Source organism: Mangifera indica, chromosome 4, assembly GCF_011075055.1.
Source record: "Mangifera indica cultivar Alphonso chromosome 4, CATAS_Mindica_2.1, whole genome shotgun sequence".
NCBI classification, from domain to species: domain Eukaryota; kingdom Viridiplantae; phylum Streptophyta; class Magnoliopsida; order Sapindales; family Anacardiaceae; genus Mangifera; species Mangifera indica.
This window is the reverse complement of record NC_058140.1, coordinates 10478180-10500116: the sequence shown is the minus strand read 5'-3', so window position 1 is coordinate 10500116 and position 21937 is coordinate 10478180. Positions and strand designations below refer to the sequence as shown.

The 21937-nt window shown below is 32.1% G+C and overlaps 1 protein-coding gene and 1 long non-coding RNA gene across 11 annotated transcripts in view; one reads left to right on the top strand and one right to left on the bottom strand.

Moving 5' to 3' along the window:
- The window catches only part of LOC123214006, a 21554-nt gene extending 15049 nt beyond the window's left edge, over positions 1-6505 (top strand). For 7 of the 9 annotated variants that reach the window (XR_006501794.1, XR_006501793.1, XR_006501798.1 and 4 more), the window contains one exon: positions 5648-6505. This is a non-coding gene — a long non-coding RNA (uncharacterized LOC123214006). The remainder of the gene's footprint in view (positions 1-5647) is intronic. The other 2 variants (XR_006501796.1, XR_006501791.1) reach the window with 2 other exon arrangements.
- The window catches only part of LOC123214005 (MADS-box transcription factor 23-like), a 27401-nt gene extending 5464 nt beyond the window's left edge, over positions 1-21937 (bottom strand). For both annotated transcript variants that reach the window (XM_044633683.1, XM_044633684.1), the window contains exons 1-2: positions 21681-21937; positions 8066-8144 (exon numbers count right to left, since the gene is read on the bottom strand). In XM_044633683.1, coding sequence (XP_044489618.1) covers positions 8066-8144; positions 21681-21862 — 261 coding nt within the window. In that variant the 5' untranslated portion in view covers positions 21863-21937. The remainder of the gene's footprint in view (positions 1-8065; positions 8145-21680) is intronic.

Genomic DNA, 21937 nt, shown 5'->3' with positions numbered 1-21937 from the left:
TAAACAAATCCACTCTACCCAACCTAACTTGTCACCTCAAACCTTCTCTATACAATCCATTTCCTGCCTTCCCAAATCAATTGATTTCTGTTGCTCCACCCAGACAGTCCCTCAACTCTTTTTCCAATTCAATCAAGTATATGCTCAAATCCTCAAAATCCCACAGAATCACCACCCCCAACATTACATTAAATCGAACAAATATCTACCTTATTATTGACCACAATAAAATACTTTCTAAAATCTCACTGTAACCCTTGTTTAGCTTTAATGGTGGAAAGTCTCATACTTCGAAGAGTTGTACGAAATCATGTTGACGTAACTATCACTGCCTCACGTATCAATTAATACGTATATCGTACACACTCAAATTGCTTTAATTTTTTGAAGTTCAATTTCTTAAATCTGGTAGCTTAAGATATCGTACCATATATAAGGGTTTGGTTGAAATTAGTGAGAGTTGACATGCTTATGGAATTGTTGCGGATGGTTCTGCAATTCCCCAATTTTCACCTTCAGGACAAGGTGAAACTACTTAGGGAGGGTAATGATAGAACTCTTATAACTAAAGTATATGCACCAAGATCAAGGGAGAGAAATGCAAGGGAGATTTGGCTATATGAGAGTGGTCTAGAGACTATAATTTCAACAGCTCAAGTGGGTGACATGTGACAAGCTGTGAGTAGAGAGAATCAAGAATCGGTTATGAAATTTTGTATAAAAAGAAAAGTGTAGAGAGGGGTGAGGTAGAGAGAATTATTTAAGATGTTGTTTAGCTGAATTCTTGTTTCATTTTAGAGAGTATTGACTTCTCAAAAACCAACATTTAAAGTCTATTCTAAATAGAATTTCAGTTTTCTTATTGTGAGCTTTGTAATGAACTTTGTAGTGTTATGAATATTGGTATTGGTGAATGAAAATTAACTACTCTTTGCTATTTTGTTTCCTTTCCTAATATATTGATAAGTGTTATGATTGGTTGGAATGGAGTTGTTTGAGATATTGTTGTTGTGGTGTTAAGATTACTATAGAATATCATCCCACGTTCTCTTTTTGTTTGGTGGAGGAAGATTTATAGGTGTTGGAAGGTTGGAGAACTACTTTAGCTGCAGAAACTTGGTAGCAATGGTAGAGTCACTAGAAAATAACTAGGTACTTAATATTTACTTTTAATGAAAAATTACAGGGGGAAAAATAGAATCGTAACTAGTCTATCGAGTCTATATATAAATTAGTAATTTAATGTTTGATTGTTTCATTAAGGGTATAATTGGTAATTCATTGTATTTTATACTTGATTTGAACTTAAAATAATTCCTACACATTTTGGGAAGGTGTGATTAGTGATTTGACTATATATGTGTAACCTTCTTGATCTTAGTATATATGAATTATTAGGGTTTTGTTATTGTGAGAATACTCATTGTTTATATTTGAAACAAGATTTGAGATAAATAACTTGTTTAAATTCTGTTCATTCATATAACTATCGATATATACACAAGGAGAACCTAAATAATAATTAGGATTCTTTGACAAGAAAATGAAATATTCTAAATATGAAACCTAATAATTATTAAAATTTTCTAATAATAAAGGTAAATATAAATCTATTAAGAAACACAATGGTAATGTTGTCTAAAATAAGAAATGTTTGGAAGATCCCTAGATGAACATAAGCATTTATATTGTCATGAAAGGTCCTTAGATGGACGAGTTAGGTCTCTTAGGTTGATGAAACGTTTGGAAGGTGCCATTAGAAAGAAGGCTAAGCCAACTTAAAAGTGCGTGTGTGAATAGATAAAAGTGAAGGGTATACAATGAAAAATAGTCAAAGACTGGGGATTTCCTTGAATGAAATTATAGAAGACTTCACATAATAGTCGAAATATTCTAGCCAACTGATCATAATGCCTAAAGTGTTTAATGCTTGTTGCCATATAGGAAAATGGATAAACTTACAAGCAAACATACAACTAATCTTTCTCATTGTCTTATGGTATCATCTGTGAGCTTACCACAATACCAAGCATCATAATTTTTATTCTTTTTGGTCTTGGTTAAGTTGTTCATTAGGTGATAAAGCCTAAACTTAACAAATCCTACTATTATTGAATGTTTGCTATCAAGGCAAATCAGTTAAAGCCAATATGGGAAAAATGCGATGTAATACATACTCATTCACTCACCACAATAATTACATTTTTTTTTTTTCATTCTTTGATCTAGATAAATAGGCACGATAAGGACTAATCTCAACTAATAGAAGTTGAATGGTAAATTAATTTTGTCATTCTTGAGGAATAATCTTGATTTATATAGAATTTGATAATAAAACATAAAAGGAAACTAGAAACTAATTTTAGGAACTAAGAACTAATTTGATTGACTTTTCTATCGAAAAATAAGAAACAATATAAAGGAAAATAAATTGAATAATAAAACTGCAATTAAATCCCAAACGAAATAGTAATAATCTACGGTTTCCTAAATAATAGAAAAAATTGTAATTATCAACACTCCCCTCAAGTTGGTGATGGATGTCTTCCATTCCAAACTTGCTTGTTAACTATTCACAAAATGCACTAGACGACTCTTTCTATGAGAATATCATACATATTAGGCCATTATCCAACTTCTTGCTTATAAAATGCCTGTCAACTTTAATGTGCTTTGTCTTGTCATGTTGTACTAGATTATTAGCGATGTTAATAATGGATTTATTGTCACAATAAAGCCTTATTGGATCCTTACATTTAATCTGCAAATCATCCAAGTTTATTTTGACTTACACGCTTGATCAAGCCATTTTACTTTTCGCTCCATGTTACAAGATCGCCTTCTAAAAAGGTACAGTAGCCTGAGGTTGATCTTTTATCAATAATGGATCATTGTCTACTTTGGTATAGGCTTCAAGTGACAATTCCTCTATCTTCTTGAATAAAATTCTTTTGGTTGGTGATTCTTTCAGGTATTGTAAAATTCAGTAAATTGCTTTTAGATGTAGTTTCTTAGGACTATACATGAACTGACTTACAACGCTCACAACATAAGTTATATTCGATTTAGTATGAGATAAATAAATGAGTCTTCCGTCATGTCTTTGGTAGGAGTTTTTATCTTTTTGCAATGTCATCTAGGGCATCTCCAAGTCAAAGATTAGGCTTTATGAGTGTGTCAACTGTTTTGCTTCTAAACTTTCTAGTTTCAGTCAACTGTTCTAAGACATTTTTGTTGGGATATAAAATCCCTTGCCGAGAATATGCAACTTTAATCTCAAAAAATACCTTAATCTCCCTGAATTCCTTGATTTCATACTCTTTCACCAAACTCTTCTTCAAGTTCTCCATTCCATCTGCATCATTCCCCTTCACTGTAATATCGTTCTTATACACCAATAATGTTTTTACTCCCCTTGAAGCCAAGTGTTTTACGAATAGAGTATGATCACCCTAACTCTGTCTATATCCCACACCAAGCATGACTTTGGTAAATCTCCCAAACCAAACTATGGGAGATTGCTTTAGCCAACACAAAACTTTTCTCAATTTGCACACTATATCCTTGTCTGTTTTTGACTCAAGACCTAGTGGCACTTGTATGTAAATTTCCTCCTCCATTTAACCATGCAAGAATGTATTTTTCACATCAAATTGTTTTAGTTTCCAATTCAGATTGACAGTTAAAAACAGTAACACTCAGTACAAAATTCATCTTAGCCATTGGAGCAATTATTTTTAAGAAAATCTACTCCATATGTTTAACTATACCCCTTTGCCAACAACCTTGTCTTGTATCATTCTGGTGAGCCATCTAACTTAAACTTCATGGTGAACACCCATTTGTACCTTACAAGTTTTTTTTTTTTCACTCGACAATTCTTGTTTCTTTGTAAAGCCTTCATCTCCACCTTCATAACAACTTCTCAATTTTTGTCATCCAGTCGCTTGAATACGGTCTTGGGAATAACAATTGTGTTTTAGTTGGTGAGAGGATTTGTGGTTAAGGGAGTGTAAAGGATGTTTGTTGCATGTTCTAATACATTTTCTAATGCCAATAGGAACATCTAAATCATTTGGATCATGAGTTTCAATTTCATCAGATTTTAGAGCAATGTTTACCTCAATAGTTTCAAAATTAAGACTAGATTCGGGCAATTTAATCTGCCTAGATTGACTAGTTGGTGTTTTTTACCTTGAATACACCTATAATGGATGAGTCATATCTGATTGTTTTTCCATTATCAACTCTTGTGATTCAATGTGGAAGTTGACTTGGACAGGCAAAACGTAAAAGACTTTGATTCAAGTAGAGTGGGAGATTTAGACTCAGGTAGAGTAAGAGTGTAGGACACAATGGAAGTATGAAAACTTTGGAAATTCAAGCAAAGAACGTGAATTGTCCTTCTCTTCCAAGAGTAATATGCCTTTTGAGGACTAGTAATAAAATGTTCATTTTCAACAAATGTGACTTCGATATATACGTAAAATTTCTTCGTTCGAATGTGATAGCACTTACAATCTATTTTTAGAAGAGTAACCAATAAATATGCATCTGAGAGCCCATGGGTCGAGTTTCCCCTGGTTTGAGTATGGACATGCACAAATGACATGCAACCATGTCACATCCTTCTATATAACCTTTTAGAGCCTTTCACTATGTTTAAGATCTTTTGACACATTTTTGAACTATTGTCTGATTTCAAACTATTCAAATAAAATGCGGGGACCATTTGCACAATGAGAACTCATGTCAACCTTTGGGAAATCTTTAATTCATTGGGACAAATCTACAAGATGCAACATTTTGCACGGGCTTCCTTTGCTTGCCTAGTTGGCAACTAGGGAATGGCTTAACTTTAGCCTTAGTAAAAGGGTTTTTAAATACAATTTAATAAATTTAACCCAAATGCTAACCAAACTATATCATTGTATTCTTGCTGCCTAGGAGCCATGGAAACTGGGACTATTACTCCAGTTGTCAATTGGTATGCCAAAGTCATAATTTAGCATTGTAGTGGTCAATGATGGTGCCAAGGTCACAATATAACACTTTTTCTGGCTTTATCAATTTTTTTTATTTGACATAAAAGAAGAGAAAATGTCATAGCTTAAGAACCTAAAATAATTAAAATATAGTTTACCCAAATACCAACCAAACCTTACCTTCATGTTTTTTTTCCTAAAAGCCATGAAATTGACAATTCGTTACTCCAATTGACAGTAACTATGCTAATGCCATAGTCCAGTGCTCTCATGTGCCTCTTACAACTATGTTGAGTAGTGACATTAATGTGTTTGGAACTTCCCCCTTTTTTCTAGTTAAGGAATGAAGGCTAGGGACCACAACCCTTGAACTTTTATTATCTCTGAACTCTTCATCTTGTATTTGGGGACATGATTATTACTACATGTGGCCTTGATGGCTTTTCAACTTTGAAGGCTTCTTGGTCCTTCATCGACACTAGTTTATCCCTTATTATGTTTCATGGTGTTAATAGTTCTAGTTTTACTATTTTTTTGTATATGACACCAGTTTATACCTTATTATTCTTTGTGGAGTTAATGGTTATGGTTTAACTTTTTTTGCAAAATTTAGAGCTTCTAGCATTTTTTGATATGCTGTAGTTTTTCCTTGTGTGCACTAGGTGGTGATACGATGATTGTAAACCCACCACCTTCTTTCTCTTGGAGAAGCAAGAAGCATACAATTCTTTGCTCTATTGACAGAGGACTTCTGAGGTAATACAACAAGAGCTGATGTGACTTCTGATGTAACTTCTATTGTTCTCACAAGCTTAAGATTTCTCTTTTGATTACAATTGAACTATTGACATATCAAGAAGTCCTGAAAAGTTATGATAACTCTGATGTAAATTGATTGTGGGCTATGCTTGTAGCAGGAAACTTGTAAGATGCAAATCAATCAAGGGGATCTTGAATCATTAATATGTAATTAGGGAAAAATATTAATTCCCCAAGTAGTCACATACTGACCTACATGTGGTAATAGTGGTCGAATAGATGTCTATTGATGGAGCTAGATTGGAGGGCTGATGTGCCTTATAACCTTCAACACGATTATAGGAAGTGGCAGTTGGCAAGTAATTGCAATGGACCAAACAGAACCTGCAGAATGGAGTCAAAATCAATCATGAGTAGGAGGATTTGACAATGACTTGGGGTTGTTACATACTCGAGATGGTGTTTCAATTATTGAATTGCCATCTCAAGGGCTGCTTATTTAGAAAGCTATGAACACAAGTCCTTTGTTGTTTGCAGAGATGTTGCATTTGGCTGTATAAAGGTCAAACTTTCTTGGAAGGATGCAATTCAGAATGAATGTTCAATTGTAGACCTCCTAAGCAACAGTTGATGAGTGGGCTTATATACAATTTTTTACTTCCAAACTTAACTAGTTTATTACTGGGTTGCAGAAAAGTGTGTTGTCTATCATCATTCTATTGACTAATGCTGTTGGTATCAGATTTATATGTGTTCATCCATTTTCTTGAGTGTTTATTGTATGTGTCCTGAAAAGTCCCAAGGGTAGGCAAACAATCTCTTTATTATCGGATTTCAACCCAATGATCATCAGCTATAAGTAGACTCAGTATCTTCTTCCTTTCGGCTCAGACTTATACTGAATCCTAGAAAAGCTGCAATTTTGATAGTCTCAAGTAAGTCTTTTTCCTCCTCCTAGGGCTTAGCATTTTGTGCTAAAAGTCTCTCCAATTCTTGTAATAACCTGCATTTCCAAGGGAGCATTTAGGCCATGTTCTAAATATTTTTGTAAGGCAGGTGGTGCTGCTTTTTCTTGCATGATCTTGGGGATATGTTTACAGTACTTTCTGTACAACTCTGAAGCTGACTATTATGCCTCTTCAGCTTCAACAATTTTCAATCAAGACCTACTAAATAGATATAAACCTAAAAACCATGCTTATCAGTTGTGATTACATAAAACCACTCCACGACAGCAATCACTTAACATGATGTCCAGACATTCAAATGACTTCATATGGTCCTCCATTGAAGTTTTAGGTAAAACCATTGGTTGAAAGTTGGGCAAATATCATATGGTAGGGGTTTTAATATCATACATTTGCACTAATATTGATATCTGCATCCTTCTTAATCTTGAAGTTTGTAGCACTTATACGAATGATACAACTATCATAGTCCTCAGTATGGAGTTTTGGATTGAGGGAGGATTAAACTTTTATTGGTTATGTTCGAAACTGAATTTTGTTGCTTTACAATGAAACCGAATTGTGAGCATAGAATATGAAGAACCATCTGTCATGCCACTGAACGACACAAAACTTAAACAGGATGTAAAGGTACTAATTTCCATGTACAGAAAGTTCTGCCATCTATTGCTTGTGGCTAAAGAGGACGAAGAACAGTATTCCTAAAGGAAGGTTAAGAAAGACTAGATAGAAGACAAAAGGAGCAAAAATCAAGGCATGGAGTGTTGCAGAAGATAAGTGAAGTCAGGGAGTAGTGTGCTACCAAAAAAGTTGCGGCAGTAGGTTGCAATTGCCTATGCCAAGTTTTGCTCGTATGTTACTTCTGTCTTTCTTGTGTTCCACTTTTTTTCCTTCTGCATTTACTTGATTTGATATTAGAATTGTTATTATAGAGTAGTCGCAAACAGTAAAGAAGTAGATGAAAATCTCATGAAAGGTCTAATAAATGATAGGGACAAGTTCTACAGATGGGAAAACTGAATTCCTTTGGGCAGCCACGATTGTTTTAATTGTTATGTTTCCTTGAAAGGTCAAACAACAGAGGTGGATTTCTAGCAAAATTTAAGTTAATATAGAAAATGGAACTTCATTTATTTTGAAGTTTCTAATCTTAGCAAAGAACTACAACAAACGTTGCATGGGCTGCAAACATAGCATACAATATAGTAACATTTAGTAAAAGTCCTATTTTAGGTTATTGTTCATTATCTTTATGTTTATATGAACAATTAGGTCATAGTGGATTGTTCAGTGCGGCTTAATGAAGATGAACCAGAATGCCAATGATGTTAAGGTTAGTTGGAAAACACATACCATGACTTCTGAAGCAGGATTCAGCAGCTGGCTTTGTTCCTGTTTTAGTTTGTTGTAGCGTTCAATAACGGATGTCATGCTGCCAAAAGGACTTTAAACATTAGTAATATAAAGTGGAAACTTACAAAAGAAGTGATAATATGGTAAACATATAACATCACAATGCTAGTTACCATGATACATTAGTACATTACCAATTTTTCTAGTAAAATTAGGCCAAATTGTTTTACTACATCTAAAATCTCCAAAATCTCTATACCGTTTCTCTATTTGTAACTCGACTCTTTGGTTTTATCTTTCTCTATTGAAAATCTCTATCATTTCTCTATCCGTAACTAGACTTGTTGGTTGGAGAGCTATCCTTGACCATTTGGATAGCATTATTTGACCATGACTCTATAGATGAGGCAACATATGTGTATTTTTGTTTTTTTAAGCCTCAAAATGGATGACAACACTATGCATGGGTCGGTGAAAATGGATTACCAAGCCTAGGCACGAATGAATGTGGGCATGAAAAGGCCAAAATATTGAGTGATTATTTAAGGTCAATTTTCATGATTTGACTATTATGATCGGGCCAGGAGGGTTAATAATATGAATACCTTTGGAAAACTTATTCGACTAGGAATTTGTAAGGTGGGCCAATGATGCCTAAGTAAACTTCGTTTGATTGGACCCCTATACATTATTTGTGTTGACACTATTGGAGATAGTTATGCTTTGCCACTTAGAAGAGATAAGTACAAAGATTTGTAACTAAATAATGTCAAGTAGCTGACAGATTTACGTACATTAGTAGGGCTTCTAGTTCTTATAAAATTATTGATTGGATCTTTTATCAGCAATTGATATATACAATTTAGAGCCTTGCACAAGACAGATTGATATAGTATTAATTACAATTTTGATAGATTCCAGTGTGTCTATTACTATGTAATCTAAATGTAGCATCTTAATGCAAATGACTCGGTTCATTGTCAATATATTGTTCATTTTAGACACATAGTTTATCATGGTTTGTTTTTTAGTTTTATAATCTAAAACTTGTCTTAACAACTTAAGGAGTTGTTAGAGACTAAAAAAAGTATTACATCTAATAAAAACAATATAAGTGAGTAATATATAAGTGTGATAGATTAGATCTTAACACAAGCTAATTAATCTTATGTAATATAAGTTTTAATTTCCATATTTATAAATCCAATATATTTAAACAAGAGCTAATAGACTATTTAATCTTTTTTATTATAGCTTATCCAAGTGATGTGTAATGTATAAATAAATCTAACATCTCTATCATGTTTTGTTGATATAAGATTTGTCAAAAAATGTCACATTGAATACAAAAGAACATTACAAAAGAGTAAAGAGCAAAGAGAATAAGACATAGGTTTTTAATGTGGTTTGATGATCGAAATACCTTCGTCAATGGTGTAGTTATTAGCTTATGTGTATTCCGTACAATGAATAAGAATTTAAGTGTTGTCTCTAATATTTTCTTGTCTCTTGATCCCTTTTTCCATGATAGTCCTTCATAATTACAAGACTATTAAGGAGAAACTACATTCAAATTAATGTACTGAGGAATTCCTAATACAAGTAAGATTTTAATAGTTTGTATTTATTTTAAATGAACTAAAAAGGAATATTCATAATAATTAGAGATGTCTTGATTAGGAAGGTGAAGAAAACTTTTTATTGTCTTAAAAAATGTAGAATAGAAGAATATCTATAGAAGATTCTAAATAGATCTCTTGTTAAGAGGATGTCATCTTGTTGTTTTGAGTTGGAAAGTTTACCCTTGTTCATTATCGGTTATCAGATAGGAAATAAATAAAGTAATGTTTAGTCATTAATTTGTGTCTGGTCATTAGTCTTGATGACTAAGATTACTAAACAAGTATGAATTGGATAGTAAATCTACAATTTGAAAATTACTATATAATAATTACACCTAGTTCTTGGCGTGTGAGGACTTCAAGAACTTTGGAAATTAACTTACTTGAATGAGATGTTGCCTTGTAGAGATTTTTACCATTTCTTCTTGATAGAGACATTCAAGTTGGTATCATAACGACTTTACACAATTCAAGTCATGTATCCATCTTATTGTTCCAATTTTTTGTGGATAGTGATTGGTTATGCATTGTTTGTATCACATGATGGTTGGCATGGGTAAGGATAATACTTTTATCTTTGGTGTAGAGATTAGGTTAAAGGTGAAAAACTTGTATGGGGTGGTCCTTGGAATACGTCTTAAAGGTTCCATAATTTTATGGTACCTATCTTTTTGTTTTTTTTTTTTAATGAGGGCAATATTATGGTGAGTGTTTTTACTTGAGGAATTATTTCTTGCATAATGTGTTATGACTATGTTTATGTTAGTTTTTTGGTTTTGTTCGACCATTAGATGAATAGATAATATAATGTGAAGGCAAGTCCTAGATTTGTATTTAGAGCTAATGCTCATATAGAAGAGCTCATATGACTCATGCTAGGGTTGTCATAGATGGTATGATATTTGGGTTGATCTAAGAAGGGTTCTAGATGGAATGTTTGTGTTCAATAAGTTTTTCCTCATTGATTTGGTAGAGGGTTTTCCAGACTTTGTTTAGAGAGTGATTCAAAACTTAGACGAGAGTTGAAGAGCTAAAGAACTATGTATATGTCTTTCTAGTTTCAAAGTTTGTTTTATGCATCAACTTCTTCCAAAGTGAAAGAACACAATTATTGACAAAGAAGCTTGTTGTTTCATCTTGTACTTATGTTTTTGGATTGAGTAATCGTAGTTAAGTTGTTTATGTACTTGCAAACTAAATAAATATAATCGATTATGTACTTGGGACTAAATAAATGTATTCAAATGTAGTTTGCCTTGTAATTGTATTTGAGTACTATTGGTAAAACATCATTTTTTGTACTTTAATTGTATCTTCGTTTGATTGCCCTCATATTTGTAAAGATCATAACATATACTTTTTATGTATGGAACAAACAAATATGAAAGAAAGTAAATGCTAGAAGACATGTGAATAGGTTATGCGAGGTATCATACATGATTGTATGGAAAATCAATAAGATTTCAAGATATCCCCTTACTCAAGAGATAATAGCAATTCGTTATTTTTAATGTGATAATTTTCTTAAGATCGAAATTATTACCTTTTGATTTTGTGAGTGCGATCGCATGTTGAATGATGTAGTTTTAGCTTATGGTCATTTGGGTGATGATACAACTTACAATGTTCCCTACTTTCGCCTAGATATTTATTGAGTTGCACAAAGATATGTGGGAATGAATAAGTATTATTTTTGCCATGATAATGACTTGCCAAATAAATAGTGGTCTTGTTCACTTATAATTCTTAAGGTCCATCACCTTGAAATGTGTTTCTAATACGCATGACAATGAAAGATAATGTGAGTTATATTGACATACTATGTTGATGGTGTACAGACGTATGTTCTACGTTTACATGAGTTATATTCCTTTGGATATTATATAGGTGATGGTTGAAATATTGTTGACATGAGTTGTTTGGCTATCACAAAATTACTTTTTCACTTTGTGTGAGTTCGACTCACATGCGAGAGTCGGATTGTCCTTAGAGTCAATTGATACTCCTTGACCACTTAGAATGTGAATGAGGATTTAAAATGCTTAATGCCTTAAGGTGGAGTTGTTTAATTCATAAATCTAGTGTTGATCCTTAATCTTTAACATGAGTTACTCTACAAGTATGATGGAAGATGGTATCAATTTAATCTCATTTATTTCTTGATCATCAAACCTGAGTGCCTTGACCATTTAAGTGAGTCTTATGCATTACATATGAATGTGATGAGCCTTTTAAGCTCTAACTAAAGGATGATACTTTTGTTGGTGTGGGTTGTTCTTTATATGTCTAAAATAGATTCCAAGTTTTGCATTTGACCATCATCTTTAGGGAAGCCCAATATAACATTCAGATGGTTGTGCAGGGCTGACTTATAAAGTGGCCAGTTTTATTTTACTTGTCAAGATTGGTTATAATGATAGCACTTGAGGTGTTGGAGTATATGGAACTTTTTGATTAGGAGTATTGCTTCAAAAGTTGAGAGAATTTATTGTATAACTTTATGTTTATGTTTTGGCTTAATGACTTGAGACACCACTTTTATCATAGTTGAACAAGATGCCACCACAGGATGGTGAGATCTAATTGACATTGATATTTTGGGACAATTGTTCTTTTTTAGTGGATTAAGATATAGAGTATTGGGGTTAGAAGATGGAATAAGTAATAACATTATGTATATATGTTGTTTATAGTGTTGTATACTGATGTTAGATGTTAATCTCGATTAAAGTTGGATTCGAGCCGAGCTTGTTCGAGCTCAAACTTGAGCTTGGTTTGAACGAGCTTGAAACGAACTAGCCCTAAGCAAGCTCGAGCTAATATTTTTGAGCTTAAGCCGAGCTTCAGTTTGCTCATCAAAGTTTGTAAATTAAAAATTTTGATACAAAACGACGTCGTTTGACCAATATGTATTAAAACAATGTCGTTTTAATAACGAATTAATTAAAAGCTTGAATTCAAAACAAATTGAGCCAAACAAGAACCGAATTCGAGCTTAAGTGTAACGAGCTCGAGCTTGATGAGCCTTATTATATATAAGTCGAGTCGAGCTCAAGCTCGATTTAGCTCAAGTATGGCCCTAATCTTGATGATTGGAATATTGAAGAAGCTTGTCACTTACACTTTAGAAGTGTGACATGGTAGTTGTACGATATATGATAGAGACATCTCTTAGTTTGTTTGTGTTTTGTATATAAACTTAGTAACTTTTGTGGTTTTTACTTGTATTTTGACGAACTGTCTATATTTTCTTGTCATTTTCAATAATCATTACCTTTGTTAATAAAATAACTTGTCTAAAGATCTTTGACAATGTGGTTTATTAAGTTGAATAGACAAGTTGGTTTAGAAGATACATGACCTAATTCTTCTTTTGAGGGATTTAGCCCCCATCTTGGGAGATGACTTTTAAAGTTGTCGGGTTGTATACTCGAGTCTTGTGAAAAGTAGGTTGGAAACTAATGATGGTGCAAGGCCACTTGAGTCTCTTTAAAAGGGGTTACAAGCCTAGGATACATCATTGATGACTAACTTGGCCACCTATAAAGGAGGGAAAAACAGTTGGATAACCTTTGCACATGAATGCATGATCTACATAAGTTGCATTGGTTTGAGAAAAAGTGTGCTAAAGCCCTTGAGGTGCAGCTGGGTTGTCTATAAGTTACTTTCTTGAATGCTATTAAACAAGATATTAATATGAGAAAAGTGGATTTTACAAAACTAAGAGAGCTAGGGATCTTGTCATAAATGTCTTCCATGCACTTTGATTCCTAGATCATGACTTTTCTTTCCTTAGGAGAAGTTATGAGGAGTGGGCAACAAGTTCAGAGTGCGAGGTGTACACATGAGGATTAGAGATCCTCTAATTTTCATTTCGTTGTTGTCATCATCAACAAGAATAGGTTGACTTTTGATGGTTGTGTAGTTGTTATTGAAATTATTCTATTATTAGGGGTACATCCTTCTGCTGAGGTGTGTGCTATTGGGGTAAAGTTATGTACCAAATGGATGACATCAAAAGAGTTGCTTTCAACTAATTAAGGTTTAGGAACTATATCATACTTTAGTTGTAAGACGTCAATCGTGGAGGTGGGTTTGGGCTATTAATTGAATATTCAAATGATTGCTTATCCAAAGTTTTTATCTATCATCTTCCATAAGCCATTATTGGTATTTTGAGTAGCAAAGGTATATGAGAATGAAATGTGACGGAGAGCCCTTTTTTAGTGTAAATTGTTGATGTAAATTTTTATCACTAATTGATGTATGTAATTTAAAGTGTTGTGCAAGTAGGCTAGGGTATCAACAAAAAGAATTCGAATAGATTCTAGTGTGTCTACTACTATGTAATATAAATGCAAAGGAACAAATATAAAGAGCAGAAAGAATAAGACATAGTATTTTTAACATAGTTTAGTTCAATGGTTAAGATATCTACATCCATGGTATAGTATTAGTTGATATGTATTTTGTTCAATAAATAAGGCTATGAGTGTTGTCTCTAAAGTTTTTCTTCCTATCTCATGATCCCTTTCTCCAAATCAATCTTTCATATTTATTGGATTAGAAGGAGAAGTTACACTCAAATTATGATAACCAATGATTTGTAATACAAATAAGATTCTAATAGTTTGTTACTTTCTTAATTGATTTAAAATGAAATATTTACAAATACCGATTAGGAAGGTAAAAATAGTTTTCCATTCTTATTATGTTTGCAGAATAGGAGAATTGTAAAGGATTTTGAACAAACCCCTTGTTGGACGGATGTTTTCTTGTTTCTTCAAGCTAGAAAGTTGACATATGTTTATTATTGGTTATTGGATAAGAAAGAGATAAAGTGATGTATAGTTGTTAAATTAGTGTTTTGTTGTTCTCTTGATGGCTAAGACTCTTCAAGGGGTATGTCTTTAATAGAAATTTCTTGGGCTGGAAAATATTATGTAACACAAACTAACAATCCTAGTAACATCCTAATGGATTGACTTGGCATGTTTATGGGACACGATAATGTACTTCACAAACTAATTCAATACTGCCGAATACATTAGACAAGCCTGAGTGCATAAATTGCAATCAATAACTAATATTACAGTAAAAATAGGTTGAGTGGTAACTTATCGATGATGACAATATTTATATTATCTGACGATCTAACTATTGTACACTAATGGAAACCAAATTGTGTAATAAAGTGGGGGAATAAAAGTAATAATATTAATAGTAGTACAATGATACACATGTTAACAACATAAATGAAATTGCATTTGAATGCAGGTGCGATTATAGTAATAATATTAAGAACAATATTGGTGTATAAAAGTCAATACCAAGTATAGTGCAATAAACAAGGTGGGAATTTTATTTAATTCATGTTGCCACATTTGCAATATATATACATATTTGCCACATGTATGAGATGGTCTATCTACTCTTAGGTTTCATAAAGAACAGTTATAGAAAAAGAGCTTTCATGATCCTTTAAACTTGTCTCCTTCTCCAACTTCTAGAGAGAGATTTCACTTTCCTTTAAACTTATGTACTTTTTCTCTATTTCTTGAGAGAGAGAGAGAGAGAGATACTGAGAATACCATCTTATTTGGGTGATGTAGGGAGACATGCACTTATATGCATGATTGATCAACAATTATGTATCATTTTATCATTCAACAAAAATCACTTGGATGGATGGTTATGAAAACTAACTTTATTTATGTCATTTGATAGTCTCACATTCACACTTTAATGTCATGGTAAGACCAGCCCATATAAATATTTTTTAAATAAAAAGAAGAGAATATTCTTTCCTTCTTAGAAGTAAATATAATTGTGCACCTACACATTGGTTTTTCCTCTAATTTTTTTTTTTTTTTTTAAGCCTAAAAGGATTATTGTAGCCACCTTGCCAACACATTTTGATCATATATAATTAATTGTGTAATGCATGTGTATGTAGGTCAAAATGAAACATCATATGAGTTTTGAGGAGGTCAAAATAGTTAATTGAGGATCAAAAAAGTTAAAATGAATGACTGGGTATGAGTAGATCACATTGTTAAGCTATGGTATGAACAAATTAACATCGTGACCAAGCTAGGTCATGAATAGGTAGTAATCCAAGTTGTGTACAGTTTGATTTGGACTGGTTTAAGAAAATGTCTAAAACAAATTGAAAAAAAAAAAAAAACTATTGGTAAAATCCTATGGTAAAATTCAAAACTAAACAATTTTGCTCTTAAAACAAACTAAACTGAAACACAAAATTTTTATTTGGTTCAATTGGATTACGATTTGGCTGCATAAAAATTCTTTTATTGTAGTTATTGAATTTCAAGATTATTAGTAGACATGACATCAACTTCAATCAAGTTATATAAAGTACAATAAAATGTATATGCCACATAAAAAAAAAAAAAAAAACCAAGCTAACAACAAATGAACTTATTGAAAAAATATTATGGAAAATGAAAAATTTGATAAAATAACCACTCTATAAGATTAATGTATCCATAACAGAGTGAATAAATTAACTACCAATATTTTACCTTTACTTGGACTCATAGCTTTATGTGTTCGAAGAAATAATGAGTTAAAAACATTAAGAATAGTAAACACCAATATACTAATTCCACGTAATTGATGATTATTAATTGAGATTCTCGATTTTAAAGGCTCTTTTAAAGCCACCGGTAAAGGCCAAAGAGACCCCTAACTGGTGTTATTATTAATGCAAATAAACCAAGGCATAATGCAAGCCATTGAACTGAAGAAACTTCTTTCTAGGGAAATCACATAAGAGCATGACCAGAATGAAGCATTAATATTTCGATGATTAATTATGTAGTTAAGATTTAAAATCTAAATCCCGCCAATTTTGATAAAGTATCAAATTTGTATCACCCAATAGTACTATTATGTAGGATTATGAAACTTTGAAGCTTGTAACTAGAAAGATCATATTATGACACTAATAAAACCACAATGCCAAATATAAATTTAAACATATTAAAATAGGAAGGGCAGATGGGAAATACTTTAGCTTTCATATATTAAAAATGTAGTAAAAACTTCAAAAAAAATTACAATTTAATTTAGTTGAAAAACTATCCAAACTGCAATCTAAATAATAAATTGTTTTTTAAAACTTTTTTAACCTAAACTAAACCGTTTTACAATCTAAATCAAACCAAACAACAGATCTTAAACAATTTAATCTGATTTTACGGTTTAAACCATTTTATATGCACCTCTAGTTGTAATTATGATGATTAGGACAAGATTCTATTTTAGATTTTTTACTCTAATATTGATATCTCAACTGTACTAATCTAATATATATAAAAAAACAAGGATATGAGAAAACAATAATAGATAACTAGTAGGTGTGAGTATTTTGAAAATAGATGAAGAAACAAGTATGATCAAATTAGAATGGATGAACAATCCCCCACTGAGTGCATTATACGAGTTATATTTCCTTCTGGTGCAACTTTTTTCTTTTTGCATTAACACAAACATAAATTTCTAAGAGTTGTCTGTTTAATCACCAATTGCAATGTTATTGACACTTTCATGCCCTTTCTATACTAGCATCATTTGAAATTTCAATTGATTGGGGTGTTTCCGACATCGGTAACCAGTGTTAGAACTCAAACAGTACACTGACTCGCATTCATGTTTGTTTACAGTTTCCTACCTAGCAAAGATTGCGCCGAGTCATGGAGGCGTTCTCCAACCAAGCAAGAAACGACATGTTTTGATGAAACCACGCTTGAACTACATTAAATTACCTATTAGAGGTGTTACTTGCAAACATGTCATAAGAACATGTGAAGTGTCGTTAAGCATAGTGCTGATAAAAAGAGATGTAAATAAGACAACGTTCTAAACGCTTGAGGGTTCTCTATAAATATGTTATTATGAAGAGTTGAGGAAAATTGTAAGCAAGGACATTTTAGTTGGTTCAGAGGGATTGATTAGATAGAAAGTAAAACTTAAGGGGATCTTTCAGTAAACATTATGAAAGTTAGGTTGCAGAAACTAGGGTTTCTCGTGAAGTGGCACAAGGGATCTTAAAATTAAATTTTCTTAATGCACCAAAATCGAGTGGGCTTCGTTTAAATTAGCAAAATAAATAACTACAAAATGGTTCAACAACGTATATATACATGCATCGCTAAAAAGTCACACCTTTAGAAGTTTCTTCCACTTATGATAATTATTAATAATCAAAGCAAACTACTAGTTAGAAAAAAAGTTATCCAATTACTTTTATTAAACATTTTCAACTATTTTGGAGTTAAAAAAGACTTATGTTTAAGTAATACTCGGTGGGATATTAGGTGAAGGAATAGAGAAGCTAGCTCTACATTTTTTATATTTTAATACTGAAGTTTTTCCGTATCATTAAACCAGAATATATCTGTATATATAATGAGTTACCACGATATCTAAGCAATATTTTGTGATGAAGGTTCACTATTTTTCAGTCATATATCAGATTTGATCGAAAAAATTCCTGAATTTGTGTGTGTGCATTGTGCTATTTTAGGGGAATACGAGGAGTTAATCTCATGCAAACAATAAGATGATTACACGTACATCTCTTGTGTCTTTTGAGGAAATATTGGCCAATAATCAAGTGAGAGCCAAAGGGATTCACTGAATAGGCTTTTAACTAAAAGCATTAGTTGAAAATATAAAGAAACAACAGCTCGTCCATAGTTTTTTTAGGCCAAAAGACTAATTCCCACCCAAGGTTTTGTGTATTTGCAAACATCCGTCCACAAAATCTCAAAAACTCAAATACTTGTTATTTTGCTAAAATTTTTTATTATGGTTAATTCTAAAATTGTCATCTAGCTAAAAATTAAAAAAAAACTAAAATTTTATCATATTTCCCTTTTATTTTAGAAATCTAATAATTTCTTATACCAAAAGTTTAAAAAGTGACAATTTCTCCTTACGGTTTTGAAACTCCTCATTGGCAACCACTGTTCTCGTCATCAAAGAATGTAAGACAGCAAAGCATTCCCCTAGGTGGCAAGATCGATCACCGTTCCCTTGAGTTATTGTCAGAAGATAACAAAGCATCGTCTTTGTCTCTTTGGTCAGACGAAGACAGTTGAAGATCGACATTAGACTTATTTTGGAGATGTCAATCTTCAATTAGATGAGGATGAATTGTCTTCGTTTGGCCGAAGAGGTGAAGATGACACTTTCTCATCTTCTGACAAAAACCTAGGGGAAAGGTGGTCGAACTTCCAACTCAAGGAAATGTTTTGTTGTCTTTCGATCTTCAAAACTCTAAGAAGAAATTGTCATTTTTCAAACTTTGGGTAAACTAAGAGGGGAATTGTGATAAAATTTTAGTTTTTTTAATAAATTTTTAGCTAAATGATATTTTTATCTTTAACCTTAGTAGAAAATTTTAATAGAAGGGTAAGTATTTGAGTTTTTGAAATTTCGCAAGTGGGAATTTGTGAATACACTAAACCTTGTGTGGAAATAAGTCTTTTGGCCTTCATTTTTTTTTTTTTTAAATATGCAATGTTTTATTATTAGTGGGAAAGATTGTCTGAATACAAAGTATTACTTTGTAGGAAGTATTTTAGTAATGTTATATGTACTTATGTAATTAATTATTTTGAATTAATGATAAAGTAATATTTAATTACAATTGCCAAATAATTATTAGTGCTCATTACAAGTATATATAACATCACTTAAATGTAACATGCAGATTCTTAATTCATAACTATGTTAAAGGTGTTTAGTGTTGCTCAAATTTCAGGTCATGTGGCAGTGTTGAAGCATGATACTTGGTCTTTTGAGAGATTTGAGGTATTAACAAGAATCAAAACTCTTTCAAAAGCATTATGGGATTTGACTCACATAAATGACTAGCATTGTGAAATAATAATTTCATAATTAATATATTTTTTAAATGTTGTGTATACATGACAATTCATAATATTGTTTGTCATACTATCTAGAGATTACAATGGGGTGAGGAAGGGTCGATATTCTAATCCCTATCCATGTTCTTGTAAGGTATACCTTTTCTTATCTTCTATATGGAGATTCCCCTTCCCTTCCTATCTTCATCTTCATTAGAAAAAGTAATGAAATATTTACTATGTGTTAGAGTGTATTAGTAATAATTCAAAATAGTTAAAAGTATTTTAATATTTAAAGATTTAACGGATATATAGGGGATGGGGAAAAACAAAAAGAAGACGGATTAAAGATATATCTACTCTTATCCCTACCCCATCCCTGATTGCAAGCACTTTTAATCATCTTGCCATCTCTAATACTATTTAATTTTTTATATAATTGGTAACACAAACTTGTGTGATGTATAACAAATATATATATATATATATATATATATATATATATATATATATATATATATATATGTAAAAAGCTTATATAAGAAAGAGATTCCTACTCTATTAAGTAATTAAAAAAGAGTCCTAAATTGGAAAAAAATCCAGATGATATATTGCTGTAGGAGAAGAAAGTTTTAAATCACTGAGGGACTTTTATAATGATCATAGAATGGAACAACAATCACACTCAATCAACTATGCAACATACAACAACTTAAAGAGTAATGCTGCACATAAAAAGTTTGTATAACATGAAAGATTTACATACAAAGTAATATGACATGGCATGATTATATTAATTCATTTAAGAAGTTAATATAATAAATACACAATAAAGAGGTTGAATGACATGATAATATAAGAATAACATCATGTCATTTTGCATGGAAAATTTTGTTTGCACGTTTTGTATATGTAGTGCTGCTCTTAGATAAAGCTAGAAAGGGAATGGAAGACTAAATTCTTGTAAGAATATGAAATTTAAGTAAACTGGCCTACTCAAATCCTCCTTTACAAGTTACAAGATCAGAGAAACAATGATCTAAACTTTTTCGAGTTTCATGTAACAACCACATACAAATTCGTGGAAGTTTGCCTCAATAATAATGCATGGGAGCGTGAAGTGAAGCTTTTGGGAATTTCTATTGTTTTCTTTTCTAAAACTTAGAATAATATCGATGTTTTACTGTCTAGAAAGTCAAAAAATTAACACAGATTTTACCATATACTAATATGTACGGCAATACTCGGAAGATCATATATTAAACGGCTCAAACTTGTAAAATAAAATAACAAGTAGAAAAGCCAACTTACTTCTGAAAACACATACAAAAGCCACCCAATAGTTCAAAGCCTTCCCTCTATTCAAATTCGTTATTGGGCTGCAAATTACATATTGCTTATGGAATACTCTTTTGGGAAATTTGTGGAAAATACCCTCGCCCTTGCAAAGTATTTTCCCCCCTTTATTAAGAAGAAGCACTCGTACGACTTTGAATGTTGAAGGCATTTGCAAAACCAATATTGAATAAAGAAGATCAAAACTAGAACCATTTCTTTATTCTGCATAACGCTGATTTCCTCTATATTTAACATCGCAAATGCCTTCTCAAGCCTCGTAAAACGTTCTTTACTAAAGTCTGTTTGGATTGTAATATTTCAGAAAAAAGAAATGAGCGTTTTGCAGAATAAAAGGAACATAATTGCTAGTGTCAAAACTAGAACCATTTGTTTCCTATTCTCATCCAAACATGCCATAGACATGATTGAATCATCGAGGCCATAATCCTTACTCAGCAGTCTATTTATTCGTTTCCTTACCTAGTCGAATGGTGCAAACTACTCTCTGAATTTCCTTGACAAATGGTGCAAACAACCATATGTTATGTAACCTTATTGCAATACACCTATACCAACTCGAATCCTATTAATAGAAGTATCTCAGTTGAAATCTCAGTCAAAAAAAGAAGAGAAAAGGAAAGGAAAGCAATAAAGGCATATATAAATAGAGAGAAAGAGAGAGCAAGTGAATCTATACATCCACACAAACCACAGATGAATATTTTGCAATAACTGGAAGTGGGAGAGATATCTAACCTAGTGCTTGCATAGTCATATAGCTTGCTGGTGCTGGAGAAGATAATTAGCCCCACTTCTGCATCGCAAAGGATCGATAGTTCTCTAGCTTTCTTCAGCAACCCATTTCTTCTTTTCGAAAAAGTCACTTGCCTACTCGTAGTATTGTCAATCCTCCGGATCACAATCTTTCCCCTTCCCATCTTTTTATCTTCTTCAATAGTTCTAGGGTTCCTTCACTCTTGATATCTCCTAGATCAGCAAATTTGAGGTGATCA